Here is a 15,013-nt window from a genome sequence, read left to right on the forward strand (position 1 = left end):
CGCTCATGCGTTCGATCGCGTTGCGTTTCCGTGCGTTTTCTTTCCTTCCTGCTCTAGAAGTAAGGAAGGGAAAATACTCCCCCCCCCTCACCCTTTTGCCCTCTTATCTACAGCCAAACCCGTGCTGAATGGTACGTGTAGGAATCGAATTGAAAATTGCCACCAGCCAGGCATTAGCTGTTGCGGATTGGGCGTACTTTGCGCGATTGTTTGAAGGAAGCAAAGAGTGCGGTGGGCGCTTCGTGCCTATTACTTCGTAGCGGGTAGGGGAGGTGTGAGTGTGTAGGGAAGCACATTCTTCAGTTGAATTGTGGTCGATTTGGTGGCGAATTGATTAGCGAATCTGGTGGTTACTTAATACTGCAACACCGTTTTTGTCTGCCGTTGCTGGGAAGTACTCACATCTTTTCAATGGTCTCCTCTTCCTTTCACAGTCGTTTGAGGTGTATTTGATGGAGAAATGGTGTTTTTGTTGATGTGATACGATCACTCTTGTTGTATTATGAGACAAATTACTTCACTTTTGATACTAAGATAGGTAAAGCTTTGTTAGATAAGAAATGATTTTTTAAATATTTTTGCTTGTAAGTCAAACCGAGCGATGACACACAAAAGCGATGATAAATAGGTAAATGAAAGAATTTTGTTTATGTAGAAAGCTATATGGTTGAACACCATAGATAGTGCGTTGGATAACTTATTATATGTTCTTTTGGAAGTATAATTTTGCAATATGAAGATGTCAGAAATTACCGTAGGACGTAGGACTAATTATCTAGCTATAAAGAAATACTAAGTCACTGATATCTAAACCCATTAGTGGATGTTACGCCAAAAAAGAAGAAGAAAAGAAATATTTTAAGAACAAAATAATGAAAAAATACACTCTTGGTGACCTTTATATAGCATAGTTCCGGATAATTTTTTGGAGTTTTATTCCAGACTTAATCCAAGCTGCATTACATACATAATGCTTGTTGCATAAACATATTCTCCGTTGATTTCCCGATTTAATTCATTAATGTAAAATCAGTTCTTCAGCTTTTTTATCATTGATGCAGTCTTGGCTTGTAACATCTGCTTATAAAGACTTTTTTTAATTTTTGCTTGTTTTTTGTAAAATAAATCCTTCGTAAAAGTGAACGATCCTTCATTTGAACACGTCCTGAGAGAGGGAAGCCATCGCATTCATTTCGTTCGTCTTAACTGTTATAACTGAACTGTTTTCCTGAAGCAAGGACTCGAGCTACAGGATCTAAGTGATTGCTTAAGTAGTTTTTCGACGAATATGAAGAATAGTAAGTAGGAGAAAAGATAAATAAAAAGCAGTAGTAGCAGTAATACAAAATGTTAATGGAATTTAATGAAAAAGTAGTGCAAGAAGTTAATGGAAGCTACTAAAAAAAAGAAGAAGAAGTAAAAGTAGGAAAAGAAGAAAAAAAAAGACGAAAAGAAAAGAGGAAAGGAGAGGAATAAAAGGTGTCTAGATTATACGAGAATATAGATCTCTATGGGTATGCATTTCCGATCAGAGTAAGCACCGACGCGTTGTCAAACAAGATTGTCCTTTGCTCCAGTTTGTCATCAAATCTTCAAACACTCGGAGAAAACAAAGAAATATCTACCTGAAAATACCATTTCCCACTTTTTGCAATCGAATAATGCAACGATTAAAGCTAATTCGAAAACCGACCCAACAACAACAACAACAGCAACAACAACAACAGAAACCAGCTGCTTCCAAACTAACGAAATCGAACACAATCGCACCGGCACACTGTCCCCAGCCGGACTGCGACCAGATCCTTCTGGCGTCGAACTTCCTGCAGCACTATCTGCGCGACCATTCGCACCTTAACTTTATCGCCATTGAGGACCGCGAAACGATGCTGTTTCAGTTCGAGGAAAGTGCCTTTCCGCTGAACGAACCATTCTGTCTCGGTATTCTAGCGTACGGGGGGCGTGAACCCTGCCGGCCGGAAAACAGACCCGCCGCGGTGGGCTACGCAACGGAGAATCAATTTCTCCCACAGCAGTACAAATATCTGAAGGACTTTCTGCCGGTGCTGGTGATGGGTTGCCGCACGACACGGTTTCACGAGGAGGTGGCGGTAGAAGTACATCAGCAGGGTGAAGAGCGGAATGTTTCGTTAGTGTTTTGGCTGCTGACGATGAGCACAAGCGTTCCGTTGCTTGGGTATTTGTCCGTGAGCGATGTGCTGTTGCGTCATCGGCGAAGAAGTATGGTGAAGTTGCGCGAGCTGACGAACTCGAGCTCGGAATTTCCGGGCATCGGATGTCTGTCGAAGGAATGGAACCTGCTGCAGCTGCAGCGGAAGGAAATCGATGTTCTATCGCACGGAGGGACATCGTTGATAAAGCTGGAAGTCATGATTGATGGACCATGTTAGATAATAAAACAAAGGATTGATGTATTTGAGGAGTTTTGATGTCATTTCAATTAAGAAGAATTTCCCTGAGATCCGTTTCCAACAAAGTGCTCAGCATTAATCGTATCTCATTTGCTCCTCTTTTCCAGGGTGATTATATTTGGATCGAGCCCGTGTCCGGACGAGAGTTCGATGTAGCGATCGGGGCTCGTGTAATCTCAGCGGAGGGTCGACGGATTCAGGTGCGCGACGACGACGGCAACGAGCAATGGCTGACGCCGGAGCGACGCATCAAGGCGATGCACGCCTCCTCGGTGCAGGGCGTAGAGGATATGATATCTCTGGGCGATCTACACGAGGCAGGCATTCTGCGGAACCTGCTCATCCGATACAACGAAAATCTGATCTATGTGAGTGAGACCTCAAATGTGAACCTCGGGACATTGGGCATTAACATACTTTCCTCTTTTTTAGACATACACCGGTTCGATTCTGGTCGCCGTCAACCCGTACCAGATACTGCCGATCTACACCGCCGACCAGATTAAGTTGTACAAGGAGCGCAAGATCGGTGAGTTGCCCCCGCACATCTTCGCGATCGGTGACAACTCGTACGCGCACATGCGCCGATACGGGCAGGATCAGTGCATCGTCATCTCGGGCGAGTCGGGCGCCGGCAAGACGGAAAGTACAAAGCTGATCCTGCAGTATCTGGCCGCGATCAGTGGCAAACACTCCTGGATCGAGCAGCAGATACTGGAAGCGAACCCGATCCTGGAAGCGTTCGGCAATGCGAAAACGGTCCGCAACGATAACTCGTCCCGGTTCGGCAAGTACATCGACATCCACTTCAACAGTGCGGGTGTGATCGAGGGCGCCAAGATCGAGCAGTACCTGCTGGAGAAGTCGCGCATCGTGTCGCAGAATGCGGACGAGCGGAACTATCACATCTTCTACTGTCTGCTGGCGGGACTGTCACCGGAGGAGAAGCGTCGCCTAGATCTGGGACAGGCGTCCGACTATCGGTACCTGACCGGGGGCGGTTGTATCCGGTGCGACGGACGCAACGATGCGGCCGAGTTTGCCGACATACGGTCGGCGATGAAGGTGCTCTGCTTTTCCGATCACGAGATTTGGGAAATCTTGAAGCTGCTTGCCGCGCTGCTGCACACCGGCAACATCAAGTACAACGCGACCGTGATCGACAATCTGGACGCGACGGAAATCCCGGAGCACATCAACGTGGAGCGGGTGGCGAACCTGCTCGAGGTGCCGCTGCAACCGTTCATCGATGCGCTGACGCGCAAAACGCTGTTCGCGCACGGCGAAACGGTCGTGTCGACGCTGTCCCGCGACCAGTCGATGGACGTGCGGGACGCGTTCGTGAAGGGCATCTACGGGCGGCTGTTTGTGCTGATCGTGAAGAAGATCAATCAGGCCATCTACAAGCCGAAGTCGTCGACGCGCAGTGCCATCGGTGTGCTGGACATCTTCGGGTTCGAGAACTTCGACCACAACAGCTTCGAGCAGTTTTGCATCAACTTTGCGAACGAGAACCTGCAGCAGTTCTTCGTGCAGCACATCTTCAAGCTGGAGCAGGAGGAGTACAACCACGAGAGCATCAACTGGCAGCACATTGAGTTTGTGGACAATCAGGACGCGCTGGATCTGATTGCGATCAAGCAGCTGAACATTATGGCGCTGATCGACGAGGAGAGTAAGTTCCCGAAGGGGACGGATCAGACGATGTTGGCGAAGCTGCACAAAACGCATGGGACGCATCGGAACTATCTGAAGCCCAAGTCGGACATTAATACGAGCTTCGGGTTGAACCATTTTGCCGGGGTGGTGTTTTATGATACGCGCGGCTTTTTGGAGAAGAACCGTGACACGTTTAGTGCCGATCTGCTGCAGCTGATTTCGAGCTCGACCAATAAATTCCTGCAGCTGGTGTTTGCAGAGGACATTGGAATGGGGGCGGAGACACGCAAGCGTACGCCGACACTTTCCACGCAGTTCAAGAAGAGTCTGGATTCGCTGATGAAAACGCTCAGCCAGTGTCAACCGTTCTTCATTCGGTGCATTAAGCCGAACGAGCTGAAGAAGCCGATGATGTTCGATCGGGCATTGTGCTGCAGGCAGCTGCGCTACTCCGGCATGATGGAGACGATCCGCATTCGACGCGCCGGCTATCCGATACGGCACAACTTCCGCGACTTTGTCGAGCGGTACCGGTTTCTGATCAATGGCATACCGCCGGCCCACCGAACGGACTGCCGGATGGCAACGTCGAAGATCTGTGCGACTGTGTTGGGCCGGTCCGACTATCAGCTGGGGCACACGAAGGTATTCCTGAAGGATGCGCACGATCTGTTCCTCGAGCAGGAGCGTGATCGGGTGCTGACGCGCAAGATCCTCATCCTGCAGCGTTCGATCCGTGGTTGGGTGTATCGACGTCGGTTTCTGCGGATGCGTCAGGCAGCGATCACGATCCAGAAGTACTGGAAGGGGTACGCACAGCGCCAGCGCTACAAGAAGATGCGCATAGGGTACATGCGGCTGCAGGCGTTGATCCGTTCGCGTGTACTGAGCCACCGGTTCCGCCATCTGCGGGGGCACATTGTGCGGCTGCAGGCACGCATCCGCGGGTACTTGGTGCGGCGTGAGTACGGCCACAAGATGTGGGCGGTGATCAAGATCCAGTCGCACGTGCGGCGCATGATCGCGATGAAGCGCTACCACAAGCTGAAGCTCGAGTATCGGCGCCATCACGAGGCGCTGCGGTTGCGCCGCATGGAGGAGGAAGAGCTGAAGCATCAGGGTAACAAGCGGGCGAAGGAGATTGCGGAGCAGCACTATCGCGATCGGTTAAACGAGATGGAGCGGAAGGAGATTGAGATCGAGCTGGAGGAGCGGCGCCGGGTCGAGGTGAAGAAGAACATCATCAACGATGCGGCCCGGAAGGCGGACGAACCGGTCGACGATAGCAAGCTGGTGGAGGCGATGTTTGACTTTCTGCCCGATTCGAGCAGTGAGGCGCCGACACCGCACGGTGGCCGGGAAACGTCCGTGTTTAACGATCTGCCGGTGAATGCGGGCAGCCATGATGATATTATTGGCCCGATACACACCATCTCGGAGGACGAGGAGGATTTGAGCGAGTTCAAGTTCCAGAAGTTTGCGGCCACCTACTTCCAGGGGAATATCACGCACTACTACTCGCGGAAGCCGCTGAAGCATCCGCTGCTACCGCTGCACACGCAGGGCGATCAGCTGGCGGCGCAGGCACTGTGGATTACGATTTTGCGCTTTACGGGGGATCTGCCGGAGCCGCGGTATCACACGATGGATCGCGATAACACGTCCGTAATGTCGAAGGTGACGGCCACGCTGGGGCGTAACTTTATCCGCAGCAAAGAGTTCCAGGAAGCGCAGATGATGGGGCTGGATCCGGAGGCGTTCCTGAAGCAGAAGCCGCGCTCGATTCGCCACAAGCTGGTATCGCTGACGCTGAAGCGGAAGAACAAGCTGGGTGAGGATGTGCGCCGTCGGCTGCAGGATGAGGAGTATACGGCGGATAGTTATCAGTCGTGGCTGGAGTCACGCCCCACGTCCAACTTGGAGAAGCTACACTTTATCATTGGGCATGGTATACTGAGGGCGGAGTTGCGCGATGAGATCTACTGTCAGATCTGCAAGCAACTCACGAACAATCCTTCCAAGTCATCGCACGCTCGGGGTTGGATCTTGCTGTCGCTGTGTGTCGGTTGCTTTGCACCGTCGGAGAAGTTTGTCAACTATCTGCGGTCGTTCATTCGCGAAGGTCCACCGGGCTATGCGCCGTACTGTGAGGAGCGATTGAAGCGTACGTTTAACAATGGTACCCGTAATCAACCTCCCTCGTGGTTGGAGCTGCAGGCAACCAAGTCGAAAAAACCGATCATGCTACCGATCACGTTTATGGACGGTAACACCAAGACACTGCTGGCGGACTCGGCTACCACGGCACGGGAGCTCTGCAATCAATTGTCCGACAAGATTACGCTGAAAGATCAGTTTGGCTTTTCGCTCTACATTGCACTGTTCGATAAGGTGTCTTCGCTTGGTAGTGGCGGTGATCACGTGATGGATGCCATCTCCCAGTGTGAACAGTACGCGAAGGAGCAGGGTGCTCAGGAGCGGAACGCACCGTGGCGGCTGTTCTTCCGCAAGGAAATCTTTGCCCCGTGGCACAACCCGATCGAGGATCAGGTGGCGACGAACCTGATCTACCAGCAGGTCGTGCGGGGCGTCAAGTTCGGCGAGTATCGGTGCGACAAGGAGGAGGACTTGGCGATGATTGCCGCCCAGCAGTACTACATCGAGTACAGTACGGACATGTCGATGGATCGGCTGTACACGCTGCTGCCCAACTTCATACCGGACTACTGTTTGACCGGGATCGAGAAGGCGATCGACCGTTGGGCGGCGCTCGTGCTGACCGCGTACAAGAAGAGCTACTATCTGAAGGATAAGGCGGCCGCGCTGAAGGTGAAGGAGGACGTGGTGAGCTACGCGAAGTACAAGTGGCCGCTGCTGTTTTCACGCTTCTATGAAGCATACAGGTTGGTGGTCTTAGAAACGATAAGGGTCTTTGGGATTGTTTATTTAACGCAACTTCGCATTGCAGAAACTCTGGTCCAAATTTGCCGAAGAATGACGTCATCATTGCAGTCAACTGGACGGGCGTGTACGTGGTGGACGATCAGGAGCAGGTGCTGCTGGAGCTGTCCTTCCCCGAGATTACGGCCGTCTCGAGTCAAAAGACGAACAAGGTGTTTACGCAGACGTTCTCGCTGTCGACGGTGCGGAACGAGGAGTTCACCTTCCAGAGCCCGAACGCGGAGGATATAAGGGATCTGGTCGTGTACTTCTTGGAGGGATTGAAGAAACGGTAGGCAATAGAAGCGTGTGTAGAGGAGGTGTTGTACGTAAATCTAAGTTTTCTTTCCTAAAACAGCTCAAAGTATGTGATAGCACTGCAGGACTATAAGGCACCGGGCGAGGGGACCAGCTTCCTGTCCTTCCTGAAGGGTGATTTGATTATACTGGAGGACGAAAGCACTGGCGAGACGGTACTGAACTCTGGATGGTGTATAGGTAAGTGATGATGCAGATACAAGCGACGAACCTTCTCTCACTAGCGAAACTTCCTACTTCCAGGATGCTGTGAGCGAACGCAAGAGCGCGGTGACTTCCCAGCAGAGATCGTCTACGTTCTGCCCACGCTCACGAAGCCTCCACCGGACATACTGGCCCTGTTTAGCGTTGAAGATGCCCATCACGGCAAGCGCCTGAACTCGGTCCACTCGAACGGCAGCACCGAAGGACGCGATCGCCCGCACAGTTTAGCCGAATACTCGCTCGATCACTTCCGACCGCCGCCCAAGCGCACCATGTCGAAAGCGCTCAGCACACTCAGCTCCAAGGGCCGCGGTGGCGATGAACTGTGGCGCTACTCGCGCGAACCCCTCAAGCAACCGCTGCTGAAGAAGCTTCTCGCCAAGGAGGAGCTGTCCGAAGAGTCCTGTCTAGCGTTCATTGCCATCATGAAGTACATGGGAGATCTGCCATCGAAGCGACCGCGCATCGGCAACGAGATCACCGATCACATCTTCGACGGGCCGCTGAAGCACGAGATACTGCGCGACGAGATCTACTGCCAGCTGATGAAGCAGCTGACGGACAACCGGAACCGGCTGTCGGAGGAACGTGGCTGGGAGCTGATGTGGCTCTCGACTGGGCTGTTTGCGTGCAGCCAGCAACTGCTGAAAGAGCTGACCCTCTTCCTGCGCACCCGCCGTCACCCGATATCGCAGGACTCGCTGCACCGGCTGCAGAAGACGATCCGGAACGGGCAGCGCAAGTACCCGCCGCACCAGGTCGAGGTGGAAGCGATCCAGCACAAGACGACGCAGATCTTCCACAAGGTGTACTTCCCGGACGACACGGACGAAGCGTTCGAGGTGGATTCATCGACCCGGGCGAAAGACTTTTGCCACAACATCTCGCAGCGGCTGAACCTGCGCTCGAGCGAGGGCTTCAGCCTGTTCGTGAAGATCGCCGACAAGGTAATCTCAGTGCCAGAGGGAGACTTCTTCTTCGACTTTGTGCGCCATCTGACGGACTGGATCAAGAAGGCGCGGCCGACGCGGGACGGCTCGAACCCACAGTTCACGTACCAGGTGTTCTTCATGAAGAAGCTGTGGACGAACACGGTGCCGGGGAAGGACAAGAATGCGGACCTGATCTTCCATTATCATCAGGAGCTGCCGAAGCTGCTGCGCGGGTACCACAAGTGCTCGAAGGAGGAGGCGATCAAGCTGGCGGCGCTGGTGTATCGGGTACGGTTCGGGGAGAGTAAACAGGAGCTGCAAGCAATACCGTAAGTTGTTGGAGGACGCTATGTTATCATAGCAGGTGGGTTTGCATGCAAGCTCTGATGATGTTTTAATCTTTTTTTCTCCAGACAAATGCTTCGCGAGCTGATACCGTCCGACCTGATCAAGTTGCAGAACGTGAACGACTGGAAGCGATCGATCGTGGCGGCGTACAATCAGGATGCCGGTATGTCACCGGAGGATGCCAAAATTACCTTCCTGAAGATCGTGTACAGGTAAGTGAAGGATCTATTGGAGAGTTGTGAAGGGTTATTAACTACTTCCATTTTCCCCTTTTAAAGATGGCCAACGTTTGGTTCGGCATTCTTCGAGGTAAAGCAGACGACCGAGCCGAACTATCCGGAGATGTTGCTGATCGCGATCAACAAGCACGGCGTCAGCTTAATACATCCCACGTCCAAGGTAGGTTCTCATGAGCGATTACTTGAGGAAGATCATCTTCTAATGCACCATCTCACTCTTTCCACAGGACATCTTGGTAACGCATCCGTTCACGCGCATCTCGAACTGGTCCTCCGGCAACACCTACTTCCACATGACGATCGGCAATCTGGTGCGCGGCTCGAAGCTGCTCTGCGAAACCTCCCTCGGCTACAAGATGGACGATCTGCTCACGTCCTACATTTCGCTCATGCTGACCAACATGAACAAGCAGCGCACGATTCGTGTCAAGTAAAAACGGGGGGAAAAAGGTGCATCCGCTCCGCGTTTCAGTACAGTTCCGTCCAAAATGGAAGAAAAAGGGCAGCCGATGGTGCTGGCATAGTACTTTTAGAGGGTTTTTTTTTTTCGTTTTTCGTTTTAGTGTTTTGCAATCGAAAGTGGAGCTGACTGTTGCAAACAAAAAAACATAACACATACACGTAAATTAGCACAAAATATTTATCACGATCGTTAAGCAGTAAGAAAAACTCTCCCGGGAAAGGACGATACTGACGGTGGTGGTGGCGGAGGTGGTTGTGGTGATCGTTCGCTATCCGTTTTGGAAACGATCCACTACCAACGAACCAACCACGGTGGGACTCCACACGGGAGACAAACATTGTTGATTAATGCGCAAAAAAAAAAGAAAAGCTAGGAAACACTAAGAAAACACGGTAGTTTGTTAGTTCTTGTTCTTTGCCTTCTCTTCGTAGTTAGAATTATTTTATTCATCTAGTTTTACGCAAACGCACGGCAGCATGAGGGGATGAAAAATGGGGCTGAATTCTCTAAATTTTAAATCAAAACAAATGGCATTTGGTAGTTTTTATACATAAACAGCGTGTTCGTGTTTGCTTTTAGAAGGTGTGTGTGTGTGTGTGTGTATGTGTGCGTTGGGCACGGATGTACAGAGGGAAACGCGAACGGCGCGTTAGAGGGAAAGCTGGTTTTGCGTAGCACACATCCTCATTAGCTGTTAAGGAGTTTAAGTTTTTCTTCCCCTTTGCTTAACACACACTCAAGCATACTTGAAAGAAGTAGAGAAGAACCACGACAAGAGGCATTAAAACGCGCACAATCAAACAACCGTGTGGTGGGTGTGTGTGTGTGTGTGCGTTGAGTTTCCGTGCTTTTTTTTCTCTATCGTCTTCGTAGAACGGTTTGTAATGATAGATTAATGGTGCGCGCGCTGATTGATAGTAATTATTATTGAGGTGTAATTGAGTTGTAATGAGCATTATTTTCTTTTATACCGCTGCCGATATGATGTAGCACGGTGGGTGTGTATGAGAAAGCGAGGCAGAAGCGACGGCAACGGGCAGACAGTACGGCGGTGGTTTAGTAAGTGTCCTTATGTATGATTATTATACGAGCATGGTGCGCCGGTGTTGTTAGAACGTTTGAATGGCAGTTATTAGTTACTTATTTCTGAGATCGAACTCTATGCAATAAATACAGACACAAGTGACAAAGCGCGGGTGGATCGATTGTTGTGAGGTGGAAAGAAAGAAGCTTTTGCGAATCAAATAGTTAAGAAATTATAACACGCCGCTGTTTAACATTCCGCTACAAAACTTCCGATCGAGAACAATTTCAACTTTTCTTATCAGAACAATTTCAGGGGTTCATTTAATTTTGGGACCTTTTCTTGACTCTTTCTTACGGGAAATGAACGTTATGTGATGGGAATTTGACCTTATACAAAAAAGGGTACTTTGGACAGCCACATTGGAAAATCTTGTTGCATTTCTTCTTCATTCACATTGGAAACTAGACAACCGTCGTCGCTCAAGGCCTGCTTGTACCCACTAATGGGTTTAGCTTTCAGTGACTTATTGTTATTTATTTGTTATTGTTGTTAAGTCGTACTAGTTGACAACTGTACCACGAGACCGGCATTTAATGTATCCAAAAAATAAATACAGTCCAATTTTCATCACATAAAGTACATTCCAGTAAGAAAGAGCCATGAAAGTGTTCCAAAGAGAGAACCCTGAAACCCTTCCATGAGAATCCCTGAAAACCCTTGTATTATACGTTTCATGTTTCTTGTCAGGATTGAATGATTGTTAAAACATAATTAATAGCGTATATGATCAAACAATCAAGCATATTAACCTTTAATTGACCTTCATGAAAAATTTTGAAGCAATGTTTGGTGGTCAAGAAGTTTTGATCCTTGACGTCACGACCATACTGTCATACAGGGGCGGATCTAACAGTAGGCGAACTTGGGGGTCACCTGGGGCCCCGTAGATCGCTAGTCTATAGTATGCAGTATGTATTAGTAGTGGACAGAGTATTAGCGACAAGGGCCCCCGGAAGGATGGACGTTGGGGCGCCGAGGCTGGCGAATCATGCACCCTCCCACCCTCAGCAAAAATGTTAGGGCCTGTCAGTGGCTCTTAAGTAAGAGGAACCTTTTTTATTATTTTTTTCTAAAGACTTGAAGCGTATTAGCCTAAATTTATAAGTTTAAATCCAAGTACGTGATCGGACCGCATGGCAGTAGTAAGGTGTGTATGGCTAACATACGGTTAAAAATATGTTTCGGACAATTTTTAAAAAGCTTAGCTGTAACTACTTCACATAGTCAACGTGTTTGAGTTTTGTTAAATTTACCTGATGAGTGCTTGTCATCTGCCTGGTAATAACGAAACGCTTGAATGAAATTTACCCAAGACGTAACTGTTGAACTTCTTCTTCTTTTTGGCTCAACAATCGTTGTCGGTTAAGGCCTGCTTGTACCACTACTTGTGGGCTTGGCTTTCAGTGACTAATTGATTTCCCCTCTATAGCAGAATAGTCAATACTACGTATGGCAGCATGGTCTATTTGGGGATCGAACCCATGACGGGCATGTTGTTAAGTCGTACGAGTTGACAACTGTACCATGATACCGGCTAACTGTTGAACTTATTCATCCGAAATTAATTGATCATATCTGCGCTACAGCATGCTTATACTGATTAGGCCGATATGTATTTATAACCTAGAGCTTAAATAGGTATCAACTACTACAGGGTCTCCACGCAGCTTTCCCTTGATGCCAAATGATGGTTAATTTATTTTTTAGATTATGTTGCACGTTATTGGTTGATATTTGGACAAAGCATGATGTCATTTTTTGCAACAATAGACAGGGGCGTACGCTAAACTAAGCGGCCGCATGGGATTCCGAGAAAAGGAACCCATTTTCCGCTCATAAGCAAATTTTCGCAATCCCTCTCTGGTTTAGAATTCCTCATACCTCATTCCTTCCTCCTTCAGTAGCATCCGCAAGAGACTTTTTTTATCAAACGAGAAACCCACAGTTATAGCCGTTTTTGGTGCTTTCTTTCTTTTATTCCATTACACTTCATTGCAAAAGCTTCCGAAAAGCTCCGAAAGCGTTTTCCACAGCGCATCAACACGCTTCGCTGGCGTCCAATCTCCTCCCACTTTTTTTTCTTTTGCTCCACGCATCAGTGTTTTTACCCCACCACGGTGTAAAAACGAGACAGCAGCAGTCGTCGTTCTTCCCCATCTGTACTGAAGGGGGAACTGAAAAAATAGAATTAATTTTTCTTCTCCATTTTTCAGCAACGTGTGGCGTGAACTCATTCTGGTCCGGATTGATTTATTACACTTTGCCGTGTAAGATATTTTCTTCCCACAATTAGTGATCATTAGGATGCAGCGACGAAGCGAATTATCTTTTCAATTGGCATCGGCATCTGGTCGGGTGTGTGCGTTTATTATTGAGGTCTGAGGTATAATTTAATTTAGTTTGCAATTGTTAGGGCAGATACGATTGCGCTATGAAATTGTTTTGAGATATGATACTTAGTTGGTACAAAACACGTAATAAATCTAACCGTTTGCCACTCATTGCCTTGCCTAATTTACCCCGTAGCAGAATTGTCAGATATTCGTATGAGCTATCTTCGGATGTCTGAAAGATGCATACAAAGATATGTGTAATTATATTTTTATTGCTTGTTTTATTGTACTGAAAAATGCTGAAATAGATACAACCGTTAAGGCGAATGATTTGATTGTTTTAATCATTCAAATAAGTATTTCTACAGAGATGGTATAAATAATACTGGAGCAATTGAAACGCTCTTATATATGAAAACAAATATCAAAGTGAAACGATCATGCTTTGCTTGATATCGAAGTAGTTATGATACGTTCAATTTAAAAACATAAAATAACTTTAAATTAACATTACAAAAAATTGCAGAAAGAGCAGCAATAATAAGCGTTAAGCGGCTCGACAAACGAGGCGCCTCCATTTAGTATAATTATTTTTAGTACAATGATCCGTAACTATAGAAACGTTCGCTTTCTTGATGTATTTTGGAGCCTTTTGCATCGATTCTGTTGAATTTTGGTTAAAATACACTTCCTAAAACTAAACTCAAAGCGTTCTATGTTTATTTACATAGTCAGTTAACTAATTTAAAATATTCACATAATTGCACTCTTTTGTCCTGTAACTCGACACATTGGTAAAAGCAGCCTTTTGAAGAGCGCTGGTCGTACCGAACAACCAGACCTAATCAAAGATTTCATGAGCTTGTCAAAAATATTCCTCAAGAAATACTCCAATTAGCTCTGATCGTCCACACGACAATCGGGAAGGGCTTCTTCACTAGCACACCTTGGTCACTCCACACTAAACACGCACGGACACACAGACAGATCACTTCAGGCAACCGGCTCCGATCATGCAGGCACTACACTCCCTATGATTAAAGCTTTTTGCAGTCTCCAATCGGCATGATCACAATATCAGTTGGTTGCTGCCACTTCTTCATTAGTAGCTGCCAGTATTGGGCTGCTGCTGCTGCTAACGATCACGGTGCTGCAATCGATCTTACCTCGGCACGAGCCGAGCGTACACTGGCAAACTGATGAGCCTACCGATCGGAAGTAACCTCTTCCGCGGTGAAATTCATCCCGCTCGTGCAAAGTGCAAAGAGCGAAGAAAAGGAAAAACCTTCCGAAGCAGCCAGCTACAAAAAAATAAGGAAGAGAAAGAAGAAAAACACAACCACATTATCATTCGGAAAAGCTTGCACCTCCACAGCCCAATGCACACGGCGTGGGGCAGGCGGAGGAATGGGATGAGTCGGGAAAATAGAAAATAAATCAGAATACAATGTGACGCCTCTCTCTCTCACTCCTCTTACCTCTCTCTCTCTCTCGTGTATGCTTTCCTTCCCACAACCATTTAACCATTCTTGTGCGATTGTGAGCAGATAAGGTGGTAACTGTCCCGCTGTCCTTCTTCTCCTCCCCCCGGCCAAACCACCCTGCACAGATCATTTTCACTGCACTCGAGGGTGATTTGGCATGAGAAAACAGCGTCGACGGGGTCTTTTTTCCGAGCAACCAGCCCCGGCCTACTATCTATCAAGAACTTATTAACACAATCAGCAGCTTCTCCTCAGTAGGGTCAGGTTCATCATCGTCGTGGCCTCTGGAATGAAATAAAAGAAAATGGAGTGAGCGAAGAAGAAAAAAACAAGTTCATCACAAATGCAATAAGTCAAGCGTATCGAAACGAGCTTTACAAACCCCTTTTTAACATTTCTCTCCCAGTGACCGGGTTGGGGTGGTCTCACTTGTTTTTCCCACGCCTCCCCGGGAGCGGGGTTTAAACAATTTAATCTTTACATTCCACACGAGACCGACGGTGCCCCCATTTGGTAGTAGATTTGATGCGTAAGCTGTTGCGCATCTTGTTTTAATGCGAACACAAACGGGGAG

At 48.2% G+C, this 15,013-nt stretch overlaps 2 protein-coding genes across 4 annotated transcripts in view; both read left to right on the forward strand.

The window, feature by feature from the left end:
• LOC120901445 (myosin-VIIa) overlaps positions 1–10,726 on the forward strand; it is a 33,343-nt gene extending 22,617 nt beyond the window's left edge. For all 3 annotated transcript variants that reach the window (XM_040309404.1, XM_040309402.1, XM_040309405.1), the window contains exons 4-11: positions 2,540–2,800; positions 2,865–6,994; positions 7,060–7,323; positions 7,390–7,529; positions 7,593–8,814; positions 8,899–9,045; positions 9,112–9,232; positions 9,300–10,726. In XM_040309404.1, the coding sequence (XP_040165338.1) occupies positions 2,540–2,800; positions 2,865–6,994; positions 7,060–7,323; positions 7,390–7,529; positions 7,593–8,814; positions 8,899–9,045; positions 9,112–9,232; positions 9,300–9,506 (6,492 nt within the window). In that variant the 3' untranslated portion in view covers positions 9,507–10,726. The remainder of the gene's footprint in view (positions 1–2,539; positions 2,801–2,864; positions 6,995–7,059; positions 7,324–7,389; positions 7,530–7,592; positions 8,815–8,898; positions 9,046–9,111; positions 9,233–9,299) is intronic.
• Positions 1,540–2,432, forward strand: LOC120901446. The gene has a single exon (XM_040309406.1). It carries the CDS (start codon positions 1,662–1,664, stop codon positions 2,409–2,411), a length of 750 nt encoding a protein of 249 aa, XP_040165340.1. The 5' UTR covers positions 1,540–1,661; the 3' UTR covers positions 2,412–2,432.
• Positions 10,727–15,013: the final 4,287 nt, after the last annotated feature.

This window comes from Anopheles arabiensis, chromosome 3 (genome assembly GCF_016920715.1).
Source record: "Anopheles arabiensis isolate DONGOLA chromosome 3, AaraD3, whole genome shotgun sequence".
Classification (NCBI taxonomy): domain Eukaryota; kingdom Metazoa; phylum Arthropoda; class Insecta; order Diptera; family Culicidae; genus Anopheles; species Anopheles arabiensis.